This window comes from Trypanosoma melophagium, assembly GCF_022059095.1.
Source record: "Trypanosoma melophagium isolate St. Kilda chromosome Unknown ctg24segment0, whole genome shotgun sequence".
Classification (NCBI taxonomy): Eukaryota; Euglenozoa; class Kinetoplastea; order Trypanosomatida; family Trypanosomatidae; genus Trypanosoma; species Trypanosoma melophagium.
In genome coordinates, this window is record NW_027125154.1 from 18,618 (window position 1) to 42,599 (window position 23,982).

General features: G+C 39.4%; 9 protein-coding genes across 9 annotated transcripts; all 9 read left to right on the forward strand.

The window, feature by feature from the left end:
• Positions 1-161: 161 nt before the first annotated feature.
• Positions 162-629, forward strand: LSM04_002518 (uncharacterized protein; the record flags this gene model as incomplete). Its single annotated transcript, XM_067334195.1, has 1 exon — positions 162-629. The coding sequence occupies one exon, from the start codon at positions 162-164 to the stop codon at positions 627-629; it is 468 nt and encodes a 155-aa protein (XP_067191342.1).
• Positions 630-684: 55 nt separating this feature from the next.
• On the forward strand, positions 685-1,491 carry LSM04_004950 (uncharacterized protein; the record flags this gene model as incomplete). The annotated part of the gene is made up of 1 exon (XM_067334196.1): positions 685-1,491. One exon carries the CDS (start codon positions 685-687, stop codon positions 1,489-1,491), a length of 807 nt encoding a protein of 268 aa, XP_067191357.1.
• A 539-nt stretch (positions 1,492-2,030) lies between these two features.
• LSM04_008020 (uncharacterized protein) lies at positions 2,031-2,576 on the forward strand (the record flags this gene model as incomplete). The annotated part of the gene is made up of 1 exon (XM_067334197.1): positions 2,031-2,576. The coding sequence occupies one exon, from the start codon at positions 2,031-2,033 to the stop codon at positions 2,574-2,576; it is 546 nt and encodes a 181-aa protein (XP_067191366.1).
• Positions 2,577-3,720: 1,144 nt separating this feature from the next.
• Positions 3,721-4,176, forward strand: LSM04_004078 (uncharacterized protein; the record flags this gene model as incomplete). The annotated part of the gene is made up of 1 exon (XM_067334198.1): positions 3,721-4,176. The coding sequence occupies one exon, from the start codon at positions 3,721-3,723 to the stop codon at positions 4,174-4,176; it is 456 nt and encodes a 151-aa protein (XP_067191351.1).
• Positions 4,177-5,189: 1,013 nt separating this feature from the next.
• Positions 5,190-5,771, forward strand: LSM04_008296 (uncharacterized protein; the record flags this gene model as incomplete). The annotated part of the gene is made up of 1 exon (XM_067334199.1): positions 5,190-5,771. The coding sequence occupies one exon, from the start codon at positions 5,190-5,192 to the stop codon at positions 5,769-5,771; it is 582 nt and encodes a 193-aa protein (XP_067191367.1).
• A 473-nt stretch (positions 5,772-6,244) lies between these two features.
• Positions 6,245-11,023, forward strand: LSM04_000446 (Peptidase C2; the record flags this gene model as incomplete). The annotated part of the gene is made up of 1 exon (XM_067334201.1): positions 6,245-11,023. The coding sequence occupies one exon, from the start codon at positions 6,245-6,247 to the stop codon at positions 11,021-11,023; it is 4,779 nt and encodes a 1,592-aa protein (XP_067191335.1).
• A 549-nt stretch (positions 11,024-11,572) lies between these two features.
• On the forward strand, positions 11,573-14,092 carry LSM04_005287 (DNA topoisomerase; the record flags this gene model as incomplete). Its single annotated transcript, XM_067334202.1, has 1 exon — positions 11,573-14,092. One exon carries the CDS (start codon positions 11,573-11,575, stop codon positions 14,090-14,092), a length of 2,520 nt encoding a protein of 839 aa, XP_067191360.1.
• A 1,001-nt stretch (positions 14,093-15,093) lies between these two features.
• Positions 15,094-19,665, forward strand: LSM04_006629 (Adenylyl cyclase class-3/4/guanylyl cyclase; the record flags this gene model as incomplete). The annotated part of the gene is made up of 1 exon (XM_067334203.1): positions 15,094-19,665. One exon carries the CDS (start codon positions 15,094-15,096, stop codon positions 19,663-19,665), a length of 4,572 nt encoding a protein of 1,523 aa, XP_067191362.1.
• A 1,633-nt stretch (positions 19,666-21,298) lies between these two features.
• On the forward strand, positions 21,299-23,305 carry LSM04_001333 (uncharacterized protein; the record flags this gene model as incomplete). Its single annotated transcript, XM_067334204.1, has 1 exon — positions 21,299-23,305. The coding sequence occupies one exon, from the start codon at positions 21,299-21,301 to the stop codon at positions 23,303-23,305; it is 2,007 nt and encodes a 668-aa protein (XP_067191340.1).
• Positions 23,306-23,982: the final 677 nt, after the last annotated feature.

The following is a 23,982-nucleotide window of genomic DNA, read 5'->3' on the forward strand; positions in this document are numbered from 1 at the left end:
GGCTTTCAAATAACTTTGAATTTTCCTGCGTATTTTTTTTTTTATATTTTCTCTCTTACTGTTTGATTTGTACTTTTTTTTTTCTTCTTTTTTTTTTAGAACCATTTTTGGGATATCTATTTTATTTTGCCTAAAAAATAGAGATTAGGAGCGCAATGGTTATGTTTCCCGAAAAGTACAAAGTTCTTTTGATTTTTATTTTCTTTACTCTCAATAATGGATTCGCGTGGCTTATGTTCGATCCCGTTGCAGGTTGGCTTGAAGAGAATGTGAAGGGAATGTCTGTGAACCAGTTGCAAATACTCTCTTCTTGGCAACCGTTGGTGTTTCTTGTCATGTTTCTCCCGGTTATGAAGATGGTAACGGAGACAAATGGACTTAGAAAAGCCGTTCGCCATGGAGCCTCTTGTGAAATCATCGGTGCTATTCTCAAACTGATTGGTGCTGGTGCGGGGAGTACGTGGTCTGGTGTTGTTTTTCTTCAACTAGGCCAAATTTTTAGTGGAGTGGGATCACCGGTGGCAACAGGGTGTGTCTCGGCACTGTCTGCTATATGGTTTAATTATGACGAAAGGAGAAGGGCAACGACGGCTGCAGTTATGTCAAACGGCGTTGGAACTTCACTTTGATATATATTTGTTCCTGTTTTGACAGAACGTGCTACATTTGTTTCGGTTACAGTTTATGAGGTTATTATGGCTGCTGTCGCTGTGGCTCTTGTGTGTCTGGTATTCCCTCCACAATAGGCTAGCTCTGTTACTGTTGTTAGTGCCCAAACTCCAACATTTGAATTTCCTTCTGAAGAAAAAAAAAATTCTGCTAAGACAACTACGTGAACTTCTAAGCATACCATCAGCTGTTTTCCTCCTGTTGATATATTCATGGTCAATTGGTGGTTTTTTGGCATGGATTTCTCTTTTTGATGCCACATACCATAAATTTTTCTCCGAGAGTTTTATTGGAATAATGAGCTTTTCTGGAATGCTAGCCTATGTTGTAAGGGGTTTACTTTCATCGTTTCTTACTGATCTTTACTTCAGTCGTCAAATGAAATATGTAATATTTTTCTGCATAACGTGTAACTCTATTAATAATCTCATATTTGTTGCTTCAGCTCCAAATAATGAAGGTTACTCCTTGTGGACACTTGGAAGAGTTTGGATTGCGGCCGTTACAGCTTTATGTGGTTTTTGGAATGGGACTGCAGCTCCATTTTTCTATGAGATTATAGCAGAAATATCATTTCCGGTGGATGAAGGTGTGAGCGGGATCGCCGTCTCTGTCTGTGAAAATCTCGGCGCGCTCATTTTTTGCCAAGTTGTATCTCGCTTTTACACTCAAGAGTCTATGTGCATTGCGTATTCCTTTGGCATGACAATTGCAGTAGCCCTCGCGGCTGCAGTGCGGCAGAGGTACAATAGATCGTACCATGCATATATCAAGGCGCATGGAGAAACCACTGCAGTGAGCATGGAGTCTGTTTCATGTTGACTACCGTAGTGGAATATTTATGATGATTATTTTTTTTCTTCTCCCTTTCTCTCCCCCTCCCCTCTTGTTGTTTATTTTGTCTTTTTATATCAATGTTCGAATGCATAAGAGGCAAATTACCTTTTTTTTCATGCTTCTTTATTTGCATGTAAATTGCTGATTATTTTAACCATGTGTCGGTGTCCATTACACTGAATGTTGAAATCATTCTGAAAGATTTCTTTTCGATAAATTAACATGAGCAACAGGATTCATGTTGTACTCCTATTTACAAACCCGTCAACTTCTTGAGAGTTTTTTTTTGGTTTTATGTGTGCTATGTAGTTTTTTTTTTGTTAATTTGACGATTGTAAAGCCTTTTCTGCCTCTGTTTGTCCCAATGAAGCAATTTTCTGAGATACAGAGAGTGAGTTAGAAAAATAAAATGATGGAGAATGACTATTAATAGATATTTGGAGTCTATTTATTTATTTATTGATGTTCTTATTTCTTCTACTTATTCTTTTATTGACGGATTATATTGTACGTAAGCGGAAAGGATGAAACGTGACTTTTCGCGCGCCGCCCCGCGGCTACAATTGGTGTTATTATTCTTCTTTGTCATCACGTACTGTGTTAACATTTTAAACTGGGTTTTCAAGGTTAACTCAGTGAGGAATGACGTTGGAGATGCTGTAGTTTCTGCATATCTGGCATTTTCTATTATAGGATTCCTTGCATTTTTATTTTTTTCATCACCACCAATATATTGGTCATACATTTATGCGGATGAAATGTCACCTAAGATGCGACGAAATGCCATAAGTACTGGTATCATTATATGCTTTCTGTTACACGATTTTGCAATGGAATGGATTGAGGTATATTTGCTCTGGTATTATGGGTGGAGAAGTGTCATTTCTGGTATTTCTTTTTTCCTTGTCACCGTATGCTTTGTTATTAGTTTTTTTACGACATGGATTGGCTATACCTGGTACCTTAGTAAGCGATTACAGCTTTACTATAGTGGGACCTCCATGGTGATGCCACCATCAGAATTTATGCCATCATCAGTGAACTATCAATACACTGGAATGAATAGGTGATGAAAAAAAGTTTATGCAGAACCAAAAATTTTACTCAGGTGTAGACATCGATAAAAAGGGTTTTTGCATTACTTAGTTTTTCGTTGTTTTATGTCTCTGTAAATAAACTGAGTCTTGATCGCCTTGCCTATCGAAGTAAAATAGGGGAATCATAGGTCACATTTGTCAAAATATTGATAGTGGTGCTATAAGTTTATTATGACTCTTGTGACTATCTGTAAACGCTGATGCAACGTATTATGTGTTTCTCTAAGATGAAATACAAAATAATATGTTATAGTATAAGTAGTTTTAGTAAAAAGGAGAAAGATGATTCATTTTAATTTTGAGTTTCGCCTACAAAAAGCATACTGGTATGGATATTTGATTAATTTGTATTGACCTCATTATGCTCAAAATTAGAGAGATCAGTGGGTTCAATAGTTCTTATAGCATTGTTACCGTATCGGAAAAAAAAATTTCCTTTGCATCCATACTCTGTGGAGTCTACTGAAGTTATCTGTGCTTTTTCATGTTCACCTCCATGATGTGTCTGAAATAAGCGATCTGTTAACTTTTATGTATGGTTTTATCTCTCGTTTATGTTTGAGCCATGGATCATGTTGTTAGAAACGCAATTCACTTTTTTTTTTTGTGTGTGTGTGCTTTCTTTTTCCTTCATTCCTCTTTCGACCTCCAGGTGTATGTTGCAGGTCATGTTTTTTTTTGTAGGAATGTTAGGAGATCTTTTCTATTACTACTGCCTGCCAGAGTGTTTCTTTGTGTTGACATTCATTGTTACAAAAGTTGAGAAGACAGTGGGGTAATGACTGCTGCTCTCACGCAGGGCACACAAACATGGGGCAACAGAGAATGGAGAGATTCTCTACGTGGTAATAATTGTTAATTAGGAGGATAGCAATACACACCCTGCCAAAGAACATCGCTTCTGTCGTACATATTCGTAGATGTGTTTCTTTTTTTCAATTTAATTTCAAGTTGTTGTGTCTTTATTTATTTGTCTATTACTACTAATAAGACATATATACTGTTTCCATTTTAACCACCCAAGACTGTGTGGAGCTCGTACCGTGTTGTATGACCTCATGTGTATCCATACATGTAATTTCTCTCTATTTCTCTCTCCGCCGTGCAGGACACACACATGTTCCGCCCCACGGCGCTCTGTTTCCCAAAGGTGGGCTGCGAGGAGATCACCCGCAAGGCGCGGCGTGTGCAGCTGCGGCCCGCGGAGTATTTGGCGCAGCACCGCATGCAGGTCTGGCAGATGCGCTTCAAGGAGATGGGCCCCGCCTTCTCGCGCGTGTGGGTCGCACTCGGCGGGAAGATGCGCCGCCGCCGCGTCGGCAGACAAGTCGACGTGAAGGACTTGCGGTTCTACTGGCGGCCCATCGAGCCGCAGTACCAGCGGCTGTACATGTCGAGACTGCGGCAGCGGGATCACTCGAATCAGCAAAAGGAACCAATGCGGCTGCGGGCCACAAATAGTGAAATAGGCGCCGTGAATAGTGCTATTGAGTGGGAGAGAGCCGCTAATAGGAAGTACGGCGCACGATTAGCACCACCAAAAAGACCCGACTTTGAATTTCGTGTTTTTTAAACGTGTATACTCCGCATGATTTGACTACCGCGTTATGATAACAAACTCTTTACGTGAGTGAGTGAGTGTGTGGAAGTGTCAAACTCTTGAGAAGCAGGTGAGCTTATTTTTTGTTTTTTTTGTTTTTCACAAACGTATGTCTGTGAAATTCTCAGAGTGAATATGCCTTTGCTTATACACCACATTGGGGAGATAATGGGTAGGACGAGGATGAGGTGTTCTGGCTTCCCTGTAATAATCACGAGAAAAAAAAAAGAAGACGAATAGGAACGAAGTAAAATAAGTAAAAAAGAAAAGGAAAATTCTTTTATGCCATTTCATGGTACAAGTTTACTACTTGCTTGCGATTTTGAAGCTGAACGAGAACGAAAGTCTAATTGTAGAGAGCTTTAATAATAATAATAATAATAATAATAATAATATTATTATTATTATTATTATTATTATTATTATTATTATTATTATTATTATTATTATTATTATTATTTCTCAGACACTCTTTGGAATTGTATTGGCAAAAATCCACCGTGCTAAGTTTTATTCGTACGCCTTGTTCTGGGATGTAACTGACTCAAAGGGTTTGTCACGGCTCATCATTTCACTTTCTGAAAGGGGTAAAGTTTCTTTACTTCACCTATATGTGCCCTTCGATGTTGCGACCCTTTTTGCAATTTCTCTTGTTTCGGAGTGACGGGTTTTTTTTTTTGGCCATGTGAGTGAGGAGGAGATATGTACGTATATTTGCATTCTCAGTATGAAAGGAATAGGGAAGTAGTGAAAAAGATAAGACGATTCATTCTGTTTTCGTTCTTTTTTTTTTTGTTGTTATGATTGTGATTTAATTTGACCTTCTCATTTTGCTCTTTATGATAATGGGTTTTTTTTTATCTTCTGCATATTCTTTGGCAAAGGTATTGTACGCGTTCTGAACGGTGTTCATATCTTTTTCTGGACGTCTCTCTTTTTTTTTACGTTTTCGTTTTTATGTCTCTGACGAATAGGAACTGAAGGCTATGTCTAAACATAGCGGTAATGCTCCTGTTAAGCAGGATGTTCGTGTGTTCCAATCCACCATTGACACTTCTTCAATTGTTTCAACGGTGTTTAATCAGCCTTCCTTCTACATGGGGATTGTGAATATGATAATCATGTATCTCACGCAGCGTTTCCCAGAGGAACTCATGTCACCCAAATACTTGACTATGACATACAATGGTATTCGTGCCCCTGCTATGCTGACTATTCCATTCTGTTGCATAGCGGGTGGATATTTTTCTGTGGCTAGTGTTATTAGTACGTCCGCCTTTCCTTTGGCGGGTCATTTGTGCGGTTACACACTTAGTCTCGGCGTCGGACTTACCATGCTTACCTTTCGCCGTGTATCGTGGTACTATCCACTGCTTGGGGTAATGTATCTTTCTTTTGGTGGTTTTCACCACTACAGGCGTATGATGGTGTATGGTGATAATGCACCCATCTATAACTGGGGGGATGCCACGGAAATATGGAATGCGCGTGTAGAAGCAAAGCGAGAAGCCAGACAACAACGTTTGTTAGAAAAGGAGATGATGAGTTCACAGAATGAGAGAAATTGAATAGAAAAAGTCTTGGGATGTGGCGGTTACGAGATAAAGGAAGGAAGGAAGGAAGGCAAAAAAAAAAAGGAGACATAATGTAATAAAGGCTTACTCTATTTTTGGGGGGGTAGCATTGCATTGTATTTCTACTTCTAATTTCTAGTGAAAGAAGAGAAAGTGTGTGTGTGTTTTTTTTCTTTTTTTTTTTCTTTCATGAATATATTTTTGTTTTTGTTTATCTTTCTGATTTTGTCTTTCTCTTTTATACATTCATCTTAATGTGTGTATTTCTTCTTGTTTCCTTTCTTTATTATTATTATTATTATTATTATTATTATTATTATTATTATTATTCCCATACAGCAACTGGAGGAGAACGAGGGAGACGAAGAGGAATAAGAAGAAACAAACCAAAAGCTGGAGGGGGTAACAACGATAACAAAGACAAAAACAAGGAGAACCAGAAGAAGGAGAATAATATATCAATTATCATGTCAACACTGGAAGATCTCTATAGTTGCTATTGTCGCAGGAGAGGATGTAAGCCCAACACTTCTTTCTCTCGTTTTTTGCAAGAGGAGTATGAGCGACATGGCCAGCAACGGGTATTAGAGTACATAGATCTCTCTAAAAACTATGTGGGCAAGAAAGGCATTATTCCTGTTTTGGATCTAGTTAAGAATATAAAAACTGTAAGGAAACTAGATGTTAGTAATAATATGTTAGAACATGAGCAGCTAGACCATCTCGTCTATTGCCTCGCCATGCATCCATCAATAGAAGAAGTGGACATCTCTAACAATTCCCTTCATGAAGGCAGTGTAGGACATATTCTGAAGCTACTTGAGACAAATCAAGGTATCACTAGTTTTTATGTTACTGGAAACGATTTTACGCCTTCTTCAATTGCCCTAATAGCTGAACAGTTAGAGAAAAACAATATTCAAAAGGCGAATCAGGAAAATGAAATACCTAGCACTGTGAAAGGAAAAAGTTTTCGCGCGGAATTACAAGGATCTCTAGAAATAGAGACATCTGGTGGACACATGCATTTCTCTACCTGGTGGAAGAATCCACAATACATTATGCGAACTTCACGAAAATCTCAGGTTCGCATCATCATGGATATCTCTGATGCCAAAGTTTCGCGACAGGGAGGTTTTTTCGTATTTCGATCGGATGGAACACCACGTAAGGTCATTGAAGTTGATACAGATAGTATTATTGCGGAGAGTACTGTAGACAGTAGCCATTGTCATGCTACATTTTTGGTTGAAGAACAAGTTTCCTATTCTATTATGCCATATACGTTTTACCCAGAACGTACTATGTCTTTCACACTAACTGCTGAACTGTGTCAGGAGAAAATAACGGAAACTGATGGTTGGATAACATTGGAGCCCGTAGATCCCGCACTTGACTGGATTGTACATGTGAGTGATGGGGAGTGGACAGATGTTTCCGCTGGTGGTCCACCAGAGCAGTATTACTCATGGTACCGAAATCCAATGTTACGATTACAATACGCAGGACCTACTCAAGCATACCGAATGGCATCACCCGCTACTGTTCTTGTAAAACTCACTAAAAGTGTTGACCCTGATAAAAATGATGATAAATACATTGGATTTGATGTGGTAACCCCTGATCCTACAGGAAAAGGCACTCCTCCCATTTATTGTAAGGATGAGTTTATTAAATGTACTTGTCCTCATACACACTGTACAACCGTAAGTGCGTCTTTTGTTGTTTCTTGCGCTGCACTTGATTTGTTCCTCGTTCCAAGTACCAAAAAAAGTGGTGAATTAGGTTCTTTTACAGTAACTATCTTTTCTTCCGTTCCTATTGCAGTAACTACATCAGTATTTCCTCATGGTTGGAACTACCGCGCTGTTAATGGTGTGTGGGATGAAAATAATTGCGGAGGAAGTCGAGAGTACAGTTTGTCTTGGAAGTGCAATCCTTCCATCGCACTTAGCTTTGATGGTGATAAGAGTTCACTGGATCTAACTCTTTTCTTAGAAGGATTTCTTTCATCAAGCAATGAAAAAACTACTCGTGATAAAAAGGTTGACTGCACTATTGATGACCCAGAATTAACCACAGAGGAGATGCAAACTCAGAAAGAACTAAAAGAGTTTATGCAACGACACCAAGCGGATAAAATTGAAGGTTGCATTTCTATTGTTGAAGCCAGTTCACCTTTATACCGTGCTTTGTACTCTTCTGACTACAAATCCGGACCAGTGACTCACCTTTCGGTGCCTAGTGTTAGCGGAAATTTCTTTGTGCTTCTTACGACACGTTACGCTGGTCAATTGGGAGATTTTAAGCTTCATATTTTTTCCTCCCAATCCTTTGTTGTAGATGGTGTTGAGACCTTGGCGACTAGGGAAAGAAAGTCACAGCTACTTCAGTACGCTGAAGAAACTCAAACGCGTCATGCACTAAACTCGAATGAAGTACTAAATTCTTTGAAATTTGAAGACTCTGAAGAAGTTATGATGGAACGTAATCAAATTCTTCGTAAATGTTTGACTACGGGAGAAAAATACGTGGATCGAGATTTTCCTCGCGGTGGTTCTTCATTATGGTTAGATCCGGAAGCAAAGGCTCCTTCAGGTTTTCCTAAAGATATTCAATGGAAACGTCCGACCGATGTGGTTGAAAAAGTTGTGTTTCTTCCAGAGTGGAAAACTGATTGTCCATTTCCATACTCCAAACGTGAATGGTTTGCCTCAGTTGCTTATGCAATATCTACAAAACCACGTTTTCTACGCATGATAACTATCGGATATGAGATGACTGATGGTTTTGCTCAATTTCGTTTTTTTAAGGATGGTAAATGGAGTGTAGTAACTATTGATGATTGTCTCCCCTTTGACAATACAACAGAGCTTTGTATGGGTCATCCAGAAACCGATAAGTCAGATTTCTTCTTTCCACTTTTGGAAAAAGCATACGCTAAAGCACATCGTTGTTACGAAGCTTTAGAACGAAAGGTAACACCAGAACTTGATATTGTGGAGGTTATGTGTCAAGGAATAATGGATCTTACTGGTTGTATTACTATTAATTGTATGCTTAGTCCTAGGAATAAACTTACCCATAAAGAACAAGAAGGTTTATGGATGAAAATAAAAACTGCCGTAAAACCTGATGTTCTTCTTACCCTGTTACTTCGGAGTGACAGCAATGGTGCATCTGAGAGATGTAGCTTGGGAATTCTAAGCGATCATCTGTATCCTATATTAGATGCACGTTTCGTTGAAGGACAACGATTGATAAAATTATCTCACTGGAGACAGCCGGGAGAAATTAATTGGTCCGGAAAGTGGCGCTCAAATAGTCCAAAATGGACTAATACTCTTCGTGAGATACTTGAGTTTAAAGATGATGGAGAAACTTTTTGGTTGGGATTTGATGAGGTACTTTTTTACTTTACAGATCTTATCATGACCGCAGGAACAGCAAATAAATCCTGGGTTTTAGCAAATTTTTCGGATTCTCCAAAAGGATCTGACAGTCGACTTGTTGGTGGATCTCAATTTACTCTGAAACTTGGTAATTTTCCACCAGACATGAAGAGTACTCAAATCACTATTGGTCTTCATCAACTTGATCCACGTGCTAAGATATTAAGAGATAAAAACGCTCTGGCTACCTACCGTACAGCTATCGGTTTAGCAGTTGTGACAACAAAGGATAATACAGTTATTCTCAAAAAAGTAAAAGAGAATGATGTGGTAAAACGTGTAGAACCTTGTAAATGTAGAGATACACTCTGTCCATTGACTGTAGATCTTGAAAATGTAAGTGGAAATAAGCTTATTACTCTTATTGCTTTTAAAGAGGACCCAAAAGCTCCAAATGCGACATTTCTTCTTTCTGCTTGGTCTGAAAATTGTACTGTTGAGTTAATTCCGGTTGAACCTGATAAACGAAATGCAGTTTCTGGTGAGTGGCCAAGTGAATATCCGGTGGGTAACCCTTCCTCCTTTTTTTGGCGAGATTGTCCACAGTTTTTTATTTTTCCAAGTGAATCTACTGAGGTTTCTCTTTCTGTTTATCAGGAAATTCCTGCTAATGAGTTACCTAAATCAATTGGTTTCACTGTTCATCGGACGACAACATGTCGTAGTTTCTTGGAATATGATCCAGATACTGTTCTTCTGGTTGTACCTGCAGAAGTTTCACCTTCAATTACGGGTTCTGTACGACTTCTTGGTATGAAGGAGAGAAGAGGGATGCCGTATATTATTGTTCCTTTCTCTTCAGAAGCCATACCTGGAGGTAAATTTCGTATTGAAGCTCTCGCCAATCGTTCACTGAAACTTTGTAGTATAGATCCTAGACTTGATTGGCATCGAGAAAGGAGAAGTGTTTCTTTTTCATTATTGGATGGTAGTGTTGGTGGATCACCACGTTTCTCATCTTGGAGAAGTAGTCCACAATTTGCTCTAACTTTTCCTTTTGGATGTAACGGACGATTATTTATCTCTTTAACTAATGATGATGTAAATGATACATTTACTGAGATTGGAATGATGGTACTGCGAGGAGATAATCAATGGGAAAAAGGTCAGAGAAGAAAGTTAGTTATTGGCCCTGAAGATATTGTTGCTCGATCGGAAGAGAAAATTGGTGGTGTTACTCTAGATTGTGAAGTTGATGTTGAGCCGGAATGTACACTTATTCTTGTTGTATATGCCAGTATGCCTTACCGAGAGGCTGCTGTAACGATTGGTCTCTATTCGGCCTCTCCAATGGAGGTGGATCCTGTGAAAGAATGGAAGCAAGTCGCCATGGTGGAAGGCAGTTGGGAACTTGGCTACACGGCTGGTGGGGGAGCTGATGGATATAGCAATTGGATTAATAATCCTTTTGTAGCTTTGAATACATTTCGTCGCACACAGATCGTGGCACTCTTACTACAGTATCCTCGTGGACCTGATAAGCCTATTGTGAAAAGGGCAGGAAAGAAGAAGGCATTTTTGCCACCAATTATAATTAATCCAAACAATCGAATAGAAGTTGCTCTCGATTTGAATCTTCAAGACAGTAATATGTCCCCCATAGCCACTACTCCATACACGAAGAATAGTGAAGTTACTCTTGTGGCAACTGTGCCTATAGCGGATTCGCTTCCCTTTGTGTTCGTTCCACACACAAAGGTTCCAGAAGAAAACGGTGACTTTAAACTCTTTGTATATGCTGATTCTATGATTGAGTTGTGTCCATTATCAAAGGAACGCATACCCTATGTGTAACAAAACGAACAAAAAAAAAGAGAAAAAAAGAGTTGGTCATCTTGAGAAAAGAGAGAGAGATAGAGAGATGAAGAGTGGAAAAAGAAAAGAAAGAGGAGAAACATGTAAATAAGACAGTAGCACTTGTATATTTGCTCTTACTTCAGCATGGTATGTTACAAATAATTATTCTATGTAGCACCTGGCATACTTTTCTTTTCTCTTCTTTTTTTTTTTTTTGAAATTTTTCCCTCCATCCATGTTATGTAAAGGGATTCGCATCGAACGAAGTCCGAAATAAGAAAGAAAAAACAAAAACAAAAAGGTTTTGCAACTATTTTTGAATATGAGTGGCATACAGAATTTTTTTTTTTTGTGCCATGCTCATCATTATGATCCACACCCTCTTCACTGTGGTATTCCTATCAAATTTAATAAACCATAAGAAGTTGTAAAACGCCCATCAAGTGCAATCATTTCCTTTCTCTTCTTTCCTCTTTTTTCTCTATTTTCCTTCCTTTCCCCCCTTTTTCCCCTGTGTAGCAGCATTCTCTTCCCAAGTCAACCGCCATGATGCGCCGCACGGTTGCGGTGCTCGAGAAGCTCGTCATTGTGGAGTCGCCGAACAAAGTCATCAAAATCGAGGGGCTTCTCAGCGACCCGCACGTCCTCCCCGACTGGTCCTTCCGGCAGGAGCACCTCCGGCCGCTGGGGACCGGCAGCGAGCGGGCCGTCGCGATGGCCACGACGGGGCACTTCATGGCCCTCAGCGAGATCCGGTGGACCCCCCGCAGCGCCGCCCCCGCCCCGCCGGACACGGACGAGATGGAGGCATTCCCGCCGAACGGGACACTCGCCGACTACACACTGGAGTGGCAACTCCTCCCAGGGAGACGTATACAGGAGACATTGGAGCGATACATGCAGGATAAGTTAAACAATCTCACAGAGATTATTCTCGCAACAGATCCAGATCGCGAGGGTGAACTCATCGCCGTGCACGCACTACAAACAATAAAGAGACTCTATCCAAAATTAAAAATACCATATTCACGTGCCTATATACATAGCATTACAGAAGATGGTATTCGAAAAGCAATGAAGGAGCGTCTGGTGGAGAAGTGTGACTACGACCTTGCTAATGCGGCAGAGACACGTCACGCAATGGATCGAATGTTTGGCTTTTTAGGAAGTTCAGTGGTACGGGCAGCGAATGCGCAGATGCGCTCTATCGGTCGTGTTCAAACACCTGCCCTTATTCTTATAAATGAAAGAGAAGAAAAAATTGCCTCATTTTTGGAAAAAAATAAACCAACCTATGTTATTGAGGCATTATTTCAGTTTCCAGGTACTCATGGTGCAGTTTTCTCACAGGTTGTTACAGTTCATCTTGACCGTAGAGGAGATGCTGGACATTGCAATACGGAAGCAGAGGCGAAACGAAATTTGCGAATGTGGAACTTAAACGATTGTAACAATTTTAGTGTTCCACATGAGCCTGTTATTACGCCATCAGAGATGGAACCACCACAACCATTTACTATGGCTACGGCTATTGCCAAAGCGAATCGTCAACTAAAGATGAGTAGTGAAGCAGTAAGTAGTTGTTTACAAGATCTCTTTCAACTGGGTCATATCACTTATCCAAGAACTGACAGTACTCGTATTGATGAAAGCGCTCTGCCTGCTATCTACAATGTCATTAAAAAAACTTTTGGCAAAGAATCTCTTTACCGCCTTGAGGATCGAAAAACTTCAACCCCTGAAAAGAAAAAAACCAAGGCACAAGGAAAGAAAAAAGGATCTAAACAAGCGAATATATTGAAACCCTCTGTTGGAAATGTGGAAGATGCGCATGAGGCCATACGTCCGACGAATATTTCCGCCGACGGAGATTCACTTTCTCTCCCACCACAGACGAAAGCTATCTATGATCTTGTGAGGAAGAATACTTTGGCAGCTTTTATGGTTCCTGCAAAGAGTGAAAAAATAGCCACAATGGTAAAATTTGTAAGTGGAAGTGGAGAGAAACTATTTGTGATTCTTGATGGTAAAAGACTCACAGAGCCTGGGTGGACTCGCGCCTTTCAAAAGAGTGATGGAGCAACAATAACAACAACAACAACAACAACCTCCAACACTAAAAATAATGATCATAATAATACCACTATGACTACTGAGGAAAGTGATGAAGTGATAGAGAAGGAGGGTTCCCCTGTTCTTCGTTCTCTTTCACAGGAAGAATTTTTGGCTATTGCAAATCTACAAAAAACGTTAAATACAGTAAAAAATACGCGACTCTTTGAACTACGATCTCCAACTATCCGTGAGAATCGCCCAATTCCACCATTACCACACTCAGAGGGTACACTTATTGAGGAATTGAAGAATAATGGTGTTGGTCGTCCAAGTACATACCCTATGATAGTAAAGACACTGGTCTCTCGAGGCTACATTGAAGTAAATTCCAAAGGTCGTTGTGAGACTACACCGTTGGGGCGAATGTTGGTGACGACAGCGAAGTCTACATTTCCGTCTATTGTTGACATTGGTTTTACAGCATCATTTGAGAAGAAACTTGATCTTATCGCGAAGCCCAACACGGGGAAAAAATCTTCTGCTTTACGAGCTACCAATGTATCTCAAGCTGATTATGTACTTTCCATGTTTCTCTCAACATTTTTAAATTATGTTGCAGAAGCTACACGAGCCCAACGTGCTCGCATTGTGGAGCGTTCAATGCGTTTAAAGCATGAACAAGAGAAGGATTCAAGTATGAATGAAGCAGAGTTTGAGGAAAGTGTTCTTAGCGCTAAGAAAAAAGTGGGCCTTGCAACGGCCGACTTGGTGGCGTTTCCAAGAAACTATCAAAGTTTTTCAGCTTTGCAGCGTGGTCTGGTTGATTATCTCCGCCGTCACTTTCCCCCATCAAGGCTAGACTCTTCCTCTTCCTCTTCTACGGGTGGAAAGAGTAACAACAGCAGCAACGGCTATAGCAATAGCAGTCAATATGACGAAACGATGATGAATGAATCTCCCACATCGATGCTTGAAAGGCGTAAATACGAGAAAAGCACTGATATGTGGTGATCTCTTATTTTGATTCATTTCTTCTTATTATAATCATAGAGTAAAGAAGAAGAAGAAGACGTCGTTGTGTAAGTGAAAAGGTGAGTGTGAACAAAAATAAGAGAGGAGGGTTTGTGTGTATGTGTGTGTGTGTGTCAGGTATTGCTTCTTTACCATCCCCTCCGAATATCATAGAAAGCGTGGTGGGATCTTCTACGGAAGAGACTCGCCGTTTTTGTTATTTTTCTCTCTTTGTGTTTCTTTTCTTTTTTCTTTTCTTGATGTATGTGTCTCTGTGTCTGTGCCCGTTTTTTTTTTTTTTTATCTGTATCTATGTGTGTTTTGCGTTCCCCCTTTATCTGGAGGATAAAGGGAAGCAGTGGTGGATATAGGGATTAGCATAACGAGACGGATGAAGACACAGATATGAATGCGGTTGTATTTGATGGAATGACAAAATATCTTGTCTTTCATTTTTTTTTCTTCTTCTCACTATTGTTTCTTTCCCCATACATTCTCAATTATCTGCAGTTCCCAATGAGATCTTCTTTTTGTCTGCAGAAGGGGAAATAGAGTTCATTTCTCTCTACCAAAAACAAAAAAAACGAAGTTAATATTTTAATGCTCTTGTTTTGTTTGTTTTTTCCTTTATTATTTCAGTCGTCTGGGTCTTGTGTGCTTACTTTTATTTAATACAATTCTTCTAATTTTATTTTTCTTATTTCGACTGAAAGGAGTTAGTACTTGCACAGGAACTGCTCTATTTCACGTGACTCGAAGAGGGCGGTGTGTGTTTCTGTGTTTGGACCCCGTTGAAACAGTCTCACAGTTTAACAGGGAAAACAATATAAAAAAACAAAGAGATACAAGAAAAGGAACACAGAGAAAAGGAGAGGAGGAGGAAAACACGCTGAGAAAACGTTAAAAACGAAAAAGAAAAGGGGTCAATAGCTGAGATAAAAACGAAAAGAGGGAACGTAGAATATTATACGAGTTTAGTGCAGTCCGAGTGGAGTTAGCAAATGAATCGTGAAGGATACCATCAAGAGAGAAAAACCGAGAGAAGTGCAGAAGATTCCCCACCACGCGGGCTTCGTATTGATATTCCCAAGTCACCAACAGTTGATTCCGTGGATAGATGCACACAGGGTCCCTTTGATAAAGTGGAAAGAGAAGGAGAAAACTATCTAAATGTGGAATGTAAAATAGGAGGGGTTGGAGCAAGTCCCTTAAGTACGGCTGACTTGGGAAGACAAATGGCGGCAACAGAGGCAAGTAATAAGATATCTTCTCGGGCATTACTTAGTTCACATGGTCTACGATTTTTGAGCAATGTTATGCAGTTAGAAGCCCGAAGAAGTGATACCTGCTCTGAAGATCAACCAAAGGAATTGGGAAGTCTTTTTGGTTTATCGAGAGACTATCCACTGCAGGCAATTTCTGGACAAAATTTTAATAGTGTTCCCCTTGAAAGGAATAATAATAATAAAGCTTCACATCTCGCAGCAAAATCAACTCCTGAGGATTCTCTTTGCACACCCATGTCACCAGGAGGGATACATGGTGAAGATTCTTCAGATCCAAGTACTATTACATTGAAAGAAATGCTACGTGATGCTTCACAAGCTCATGGTATTCAACTAAAATGGCTTTTATGTAGCATTATTTTAGTCGTTATAGTTATATTCCTTTTATTGCTAGGACAAGTTCAAATTTTGGCAAAAAATAATATAGTTACCTCAGAGCAGGAAGTAGTAGTGATGTCTGCTGCTGCTGCTGTGAATCAATTGGAATGGTTACAGCACAGTATTAAAAATTTAATTAGACTCTTTTTCTCAACCGAAGGAGTTTACATGAGTCTTTATAAAAATATAATTGTTAGCCAACTCTGTGCAAATATAGGCGGGGCACCGTTAGTATTCGCTTCCTATAACGAATTTAACGCTTCTCTTCTATGGTCATATGCATGTCCTGCAGCAACTCTTACTAATGTTGAGCCCCCCAAAACTCTGAACATTGATCATGAACAAATACCTGGAACTTTACGGATGGCAGTTTACCGTTCTAATTTTATTATTGCTATGTTAAGTCCTGGTGATGCCGGTAAAATCTTTGTAGTGATTTTACAAAAAGAACCGGTTGGACGTTTACTTTTAGCAAATTCTATACCATCATATAGTTCATCAGCGTTAAAACATAGTTCAACTTCCCTCATGTTACCAGAGTATTCTTCTTCACTATTAGTTGTCGCTTTACACAGCTTAAACAATGATTTTAAAAATTACAGTGTAACACAACCAACGATATTAGGTCAGAAATTACATGAAATGTTTAATACCATATGTTCTAATGGAGAAGCATATACTTGGCATATAGTAAGAAAACCAATTTGGAACGAGTCATTTCTCCGGGAAAAGGAGACAATATACTCAGAGAATAAAATGCCTTATCCTTACATTGAATATAAAGGAGTTTGGGGTGGTGTTTCACGTGTTTCGGTTTGTGGTATTTTATGTACCGATTCTTTTTCAAATCATTGTTCTCCTACAAATCCTACTAGTATGCGATTTGTTGTTGACGATTTGGCATTAATACGAGATACAGAAGTTGCTTTAACAGCAGTTGGAATAGTAAGTGTAGTAGCTATTATGTTGTTTTTAACTATAATAATAACAGCTTATGTTAGTATTAGTGTTCCAATTCAACATTTAAATTCACTTATTTTTGATGCTGTTGGTGGTAAAAGGACAAAAACAAGACGAGATCATTTAATATTTCAATACACACGACGATGTTGGCTTGGAGACTTACAAGCCTTGGTGCGAACATTTCAAGTACTTTTATTCTGTTTTCAATTAAACAAAAAATATGTTCCCCAACATATTTTAGAACAACAAATGATTGAATTACAAAATCACAAAGATTTTTTATGCCACGTAATTGTTGAGAATATGGATTTAGAAGAAGCGGAAGAAGAAGATGAAGATGATCCTTCAGAAAATAATCAAGTAGGTATAGAAGCATTTGTAAATACCGTTTCCGCAGTAGATCCTAAACATGGTGTTAATATGTTAAGCGTATTAGATGCCTTTTCATGGCCTTCTGTTAGTAGATCAAGACGTGAAAGTAATATCAGTGGATATCATGCTCTTGAGTGCGATGTGGGAGAAACTGGATCTAATCTTGGTATGACATATAATGTGGATTTGGTTGGACATGGAATGACGATTGTGGAGGGAGGAACTATTCTCGCCGTACATCTCTGCGCTATAGAAATGGCATATTTCACAAACTATGGGGTTGCGGCAAAACAACACCGACGTATTATGAATCTTCTTCTTGGGCGAATTAGACACTATCGTGGAGAGTTGTTTGAACGTTCAGGTGATTGTATAGCCGCTACTTGGAATGCTTTTGAAAGTTGTGCCGATCACGCAGAACGTGCTGCTTTATGTGCACTTAGTATATCGAAATTATTATCACAATATCGTCGTGCTGGTTTTCGTTTGGGAATTGTTCTTCATCAAGGTTCTTTTGTCTGTGGAGTTGTGCAGGATAATAAAGCGGCTTTTACTACTGTGTTTGGTACCGTACCACGACAAGCAATTGCATTGGCAGAATTAGCCGCTTCTCTTCCTTGTTTTAATGTTCTTGTATCAGAACCGGTCAAACAGACATTATCTTCCTTGTATGAGTGTATAATGGTAGATGTCATTAAATACCACGAGGATGATACTCCTATTGTTATGTTTGAAATTAGTGAAGAACGTCGATTACCACCTGTAATAGGAACACCATTATCACCATCTGTTTTTGCAGAAGAACATGCACGTGTGTTTTTTGACTTTAGAAATCATTATTTTGAACGGGCATTACTGCGTATCGATCAATTACGACTACGTTTTCCTGATACAGGCGTACGATTGTTACGACGTATTGAACTCCTTTGTAAATACTATATGCAACATAAGAGTGAGTTGCCTCTTCCATACTTTCGTCTTTATCCTACTTGGCCAAATTATGAAGCTATTGCAAGTGTTGATGCACCATCTGAAATGTTTGTACAAGGAAGTAAAGAAGACCTTTGTGTAGATAATGCCCGTGTTTTAAGACCTCCTAAATCTATATATGAAGATGATACAGCTCGATTTCGCCAAGAATTATATGATAATGTTCTTGCTTCTAAACGAATACATAATGCAGGAAATAACGTAAAGGCATTAGATGGTAATGCGTTAAAGTCTGGAAGGACAAGTAGAAGAGAAACTCCATCTTTGGCTGCGTCTCCAAGTAATGCTATACCAGATCAACTCGTTCTTCCCAGATCATGTACTGCCGTGGGGAGAAGTGATCCCACAACTCCAGAGAAAAAAGGAGAATCTTCACGACGTGTAGTTGCATCTATGGAATCCAGTTCCTGTAAAAAGGAAAATATATTAAATGAAATTAAAAGTGATATTGAAGAAGGGGCTATAGTGATAGGTAAAACGATGGAAAAAAGTTCTGATGTACTGGATTCCTTGCCTTCTGTGCAAACTAAAACTGAAACAGTTGGAACTATAGATAGTGAAACTGGATCAAGAAGTGGACGTCAACGTTTTTCATTCACTAATCGTTTAGCATCAGCTGTTTTTGGACGTTGTAATCGCAGTTTTTTTGGTGGTACGAATTCTCTAGCTTCATTGAGTAGTGAAGCCGCTGCTAATATCGCTTCAATTTCTGTTTGTGATGTAGATGGTAATTTACCGGGAGTTGCTTATGAATTACCATCAGAATTTGTTGCAAAGAATGGTATTACCTATTTACGTAGCTCACGTATTCTTGGAAAAGGTTCATTTGGTTGTGTTTACCTGGGAATGGATGTTCATAGTGGACGGATGGTTGCTATTAAGTTTCTCCCACTTCCATCTGAAGAGGAAGAAGTCACTAATGTGGAGACTGAGGTTGTGACCATGCAGAAGGTTAAAAGCAGTCATGTAGTGGAATTTATTTCCTACGCTTTTCAATTTAATCTCATTATTATCGTTATGGAGTGTATGATGGCAGGATCTCTTCAAGGAATGATATCGGCATTCACTAGTATACCCGCTGCCACGGCACGCCTATTTATTCGAGATGTTTTACGTGGTTTGCATAAGCTGCACTCCATGGGAGTTATTCACCGTGATGTTAAACCCCAAAATGTTCTCTTAACGCTTGCTGGAAACTGCAAGATATCTGATTTCGGCGCCTCTGCCTTTTTGCAGGAACTCGTGCGTAAACAAATGGAGGGAAATGGCCTCCAAGTGCAGGGCACACCGGTTTACTTGGCACCAGAGGCCGCGCGGGGCACACCGGAGGAGAAGAGTGATATTTGGAGCTGCGGCATTATGTTCATCCAATTAGTGACGGGTGAGTTGCCGTACGCCAAGCCGTTTCTGACGATGCCGCCGCAAGTTCTCGTCTTTCAAATTGGCAGCGGTGCGGCGGTGCCGATTGTGCCAGACGATCTCGACGTGTTTGACGCGGAGTTTGTGCGGCATTGTTTGCAGGTGGACCCGAAGGAGCGACTCTCGGCAAAACAACTGTTGGAACTCCCGCTCTTTTCACTCTAGTGTCTACTCTGGTCTACTGTACTGTTGCGGTGTCTATTGCTCCGCGGCGGGGAGCGGAAATCACAAATGGGAAGAGAAAAGGGAAGCGTCGATATATATATATATATATATATATATATATATATATATATATATATATATATATATGGGAGTGAGTGAGAGTGAGAGTGACTGTGTGTGTTTGTGGGGAAGGCAATGCAATTTTGGGGGGGGGTATGTGCAAAAAAAAAAAAATACCGTGTTTTAGTTCAGCAGAAAAAAAACAAAAGAAGACGAAAATAGCAACAGATACAGTGCCATTAAATAGGAAAAAATAAAGATAACAAATTGAAACAGATGAAAAATATACATTGTTCTAATAAATCAAAAAGGGAAAAAAATGGAAAAAATATAATTAAATCAAAACAAAGAAATTGACAAAAGGTAATTGCTGCTTCGCGGTGAATGGATGCGTACAACCGTACTATAAAGATAAAGGGCTTATTAGGTCAAATGCCCTGTGTGCAGGTGGGGACAAGGTATCTGAGTTGTGAACCCTTTCGAAACTGGGATATCACTCTAATATGTGAAATAGAAAATGGAAAAGAAAAAAGAGAAAGGAAGAAGCAAGGAGGTGTATACCGAAGTGATAAAGAAAAATATAATTTTTTTCTTTCAGTTTCAGGACTTCTTGTGGGAAATCGTTTTTGTCCCCTGCAGAAGTCCCGTTTCTTAGAACTCGAGAGAAGGTATTGCAAATAATTCAAAAAAAAAAAACGGGCATTCTTTTTTTTCTCTTCTTCTTCTTCACTCACGTCGTCGGTTTTTGTGTGGCAACGATCTGAGACTTCATTGCGATTATACGCTTCTGCCACGTGTCCATACGAGTGTGAGTTAAATGTTTCTATCATTTTTTTTTTCTTCTTGGCTCTGAACTTCAGCACACTTTTGTTGTTTTTTTTCTTGATTATTTCTTTTCGTATGTGTTAAAATACACCCGATTATACGGAGATAGAGACGCAGAAAGAAAATATAAAAAAACCTATAATTATTTTGCTTTTATGGAAAGTTCAATTACGTTTACAAGGGATTTATTGGCCTATTCGTAAGAAGAGGGCCTGGGAAAATAATGAACCTTACTTTATTATGCCATTGTTTGGTAGTTAGCCACCGTGCTGTTTATTCGGGCACTCCATCAGTGTGGTGAAGATAATGACACATGTAGACAAAAGGGGAAAAAAAGAAATGGAGAGCAAAGAGAATTCTCTTTTCTTTACGCTTCGTTTTCTTTTTTGTTTTTTCTCTGTTTTTTTTTTTTTTTGTTTTTCTTTCGTACTCCCATCTTTATTGCGTTGTTTCTTCATTCGTTATCCCCTTCTCTTTTTTTCCTGTTTTCTTTCACAGCTCTGCTGCTCTCGTCCCTGTAGAGTGGATTGCGGTGAATCTGATGATGATGATGATGATAAGCGAGAGAGGGGCTGATAGAATACTTCAAAAAAGAAAAACAAAGATCATATTGATGTTTTCTTTCCGTATCTACTAATGATTTTTCTTCCTCTTCTCATTTCTTTTCTTTTTTTTCCTTATCTACCTCCTCATGGTTATTCTTTTCCTACAATAATAATAATAAGAAAGGAGAAAAAAAAAAGGCGGGATGTTCTTGGGGTTGCGGCGTCTTGCTGCTTTATCAACGGCAAGCAGTGTGTTTTGCTGTGGTCACTCTTCGTATTTCTGTTTAGAGCATAAAAGGCACCTGCTGCATCTTTCCTCAATCCACTTGAATGTTTCTGGAGGCTTCTTCGCTGGAGATGCTTTTGAGGAAGAAGAACAACAAGAACAACGGGAGTTTATTAAGACTACTTCATCTCCGAGTGATGAGATGGCGAGTGATGCATTTATAGTTGAGGAAAGAAAGAGTGTGCCACTGCAAGAAGGGTGTGAGGCCGCAGCCCTCGTTATATTGCGTGAAACAGTGCCACTGACAAGCTCAGATGATCTTAAAGAACTTCTAAAGGGTTGTAAGAACGCTAAGGAGGTGAGACATGTACTTGATACTGTTTTATACCGAAACCCACTTTGTCATGATGTGTTAAATGGTCACGGCTATCGTGTGGCAGTATTACAAGCTTTAACAGCAATAGCGCCACGCACGCAATGCTTACATGAGTGGTTTGAATGCGTTGATAAATTTCGTCGACTAGGATTTGTACTAACTCGTACTTTTGCCGCTGAAGGATTTACAGTGATACGTCAATGGCTTTCTCAACACTTTAGTTATGAGGGTAGATCACCATTACTCGTCACGGAGGGTATTTCTCATATTCGTGAACTTGTTCAGATGTGTAAAGAAGACCGTCTCGTTTTTGATCATGTACTGTATACTCGTATAGTTTTTTTACTCACTATGATTGTAGGTTTTTTTGATCGACAAAACATTTATCGATCTTCTTTCCCGGAAAATTTTTCAAAACGTGATGGTGTTGTAGTTGAATGGGTCATCAGTTGTGAGCGATGTGTTGACTTTGATGAATGTGTTCTTCAATGTGATGCAGTATTAGAAGAGATGCTAGAAATGCTTCGGCATGACATTCCTTCACGGCCTAACTTTAGCATAATGTATCGGTTAATTGATTACTATTTTGCAACAGACAATGTAGAAAAGATGATTGCCGTAATGGAGGACGCCGATAGTTATGGTATTGGTATTGCAGAAAGTAGTACGGCAAAATTAATGCAACTTGCATGTGCATTAAATTATCCCAATGTACCAGAACTATTTGTACGTTGGCGAGTATCACTACCGCAGTGTGTGTTAGCAGCACCTGATATGAGTCGTTTGATGTTCTATTACTCACGTTCAGGTGGTGGACGATCATGTCCACTCTGTGGTGAGCCGTACAATCATCGCAATGTAAGTGTTTATATTTGGCAGAAAACACCAGAACATCAACGTAATTGTCCAGTGTTGATGGATGCACGTCGACGTAAAGGTGTACTTGACGATAACGTTGAACTTCCACAAAATCAAGATTGGAGTGAAATGGCCTTTGGACTTTGGGATATGTCGCAGAGTCGTGCCATTGAGTGGGGAGTAGTCGAATGGCGCAGTTTTCTTCTCTGCTGTATGTTTTCCCCTCGAGCGTTGGAGGCGAAAAAACTCGTAGATGAACACTTTGACACTGCCAAGATGGATGACTTCTTGCGTGCTACTTATATCCGTTTACTGCGACATCATGCACCGGCGTTGGTCTTATTTACATTGCGGGATTGGCGTGAAAAGTCTCAGCGTATATCACCTATTGTCCTGCAGGAGTCGCTTATGTGTGCGGCGATGGTGGGCGATGCGAGGGAACGCCTTAAGTCGTTAAAAGACATTTGGAAATCTCTGCTCGACAGGGATAGTTACGTGATGCCATTTACAAAGAGATTATTACAAAAACGTTTAAAAGAGTTACGTGCACGTCCATCTGGTGTAGCAGAAGAGGAAGCTGCACTGTTTGAGGAAATGATTGGGATGCAGCCACGACATCTCTCTCTGTTAGATATGAAGGATAGTACAGGAGACTTTGTGGTGGGAACTTCAAAGAAAAATGCGTACGTTCCTGCTGCTGCTCTTGCCCGACGTAACGATACGACACGAGAGCAGCAAAGGCGAATATAATCAAAAAAAAAAGTTTTTTTTTTTTTTTGGCTGTTGTAATAATATACATGAGACTAAACAAACAAACAAAGAAAAAAGAAAACAAAAGGCAATAAAAAAAGGAATGATTTTTATTTATTTTGTATATCTTTCTGAGGTATTGGGATAATACATTTCTTTTTTTTTTTATGTGAGGGGAGGGAATAGTGGACTTTTGTTTTCCTTTTCTTCGGACGGAATTTCAGGACTTGATGTTTTTTTTTTCTTTTTTTGTGATCTTTCACAAGTTGTTTGAGACGTAGCATGTTGGATCCCCTTATTTATTTTTCCTTTAGAGGGTTTTCGCTCTGTTGCTTGCTACACAGAGTGCACGTTTTTCTGAAACGTCTCACTGTTAAAGAAGAAAAAGAAGGGAGAGATGATGCACCTGTAAATTCAGGTTTCTCTCTCCCTCTCTTTGACTGTCTATCTCTCCCTCTCTCTCTCCCTGTATATATATATATATATATATATATATGTGTTTTGTATGCATCTATGATTCTCACTCTGTCTGTTTGTCTGTGAGTTTCTGTGTTGCCATAGAACGTCGTAATTCTAATGCTGAACTGGCGATGGGCGGAATACTTCGGAAACTGTTTATTTATTCATCTGTTCATTCTTTTTTTCCCCCTTTTGCCCCTCACTATGTTTATTGTATA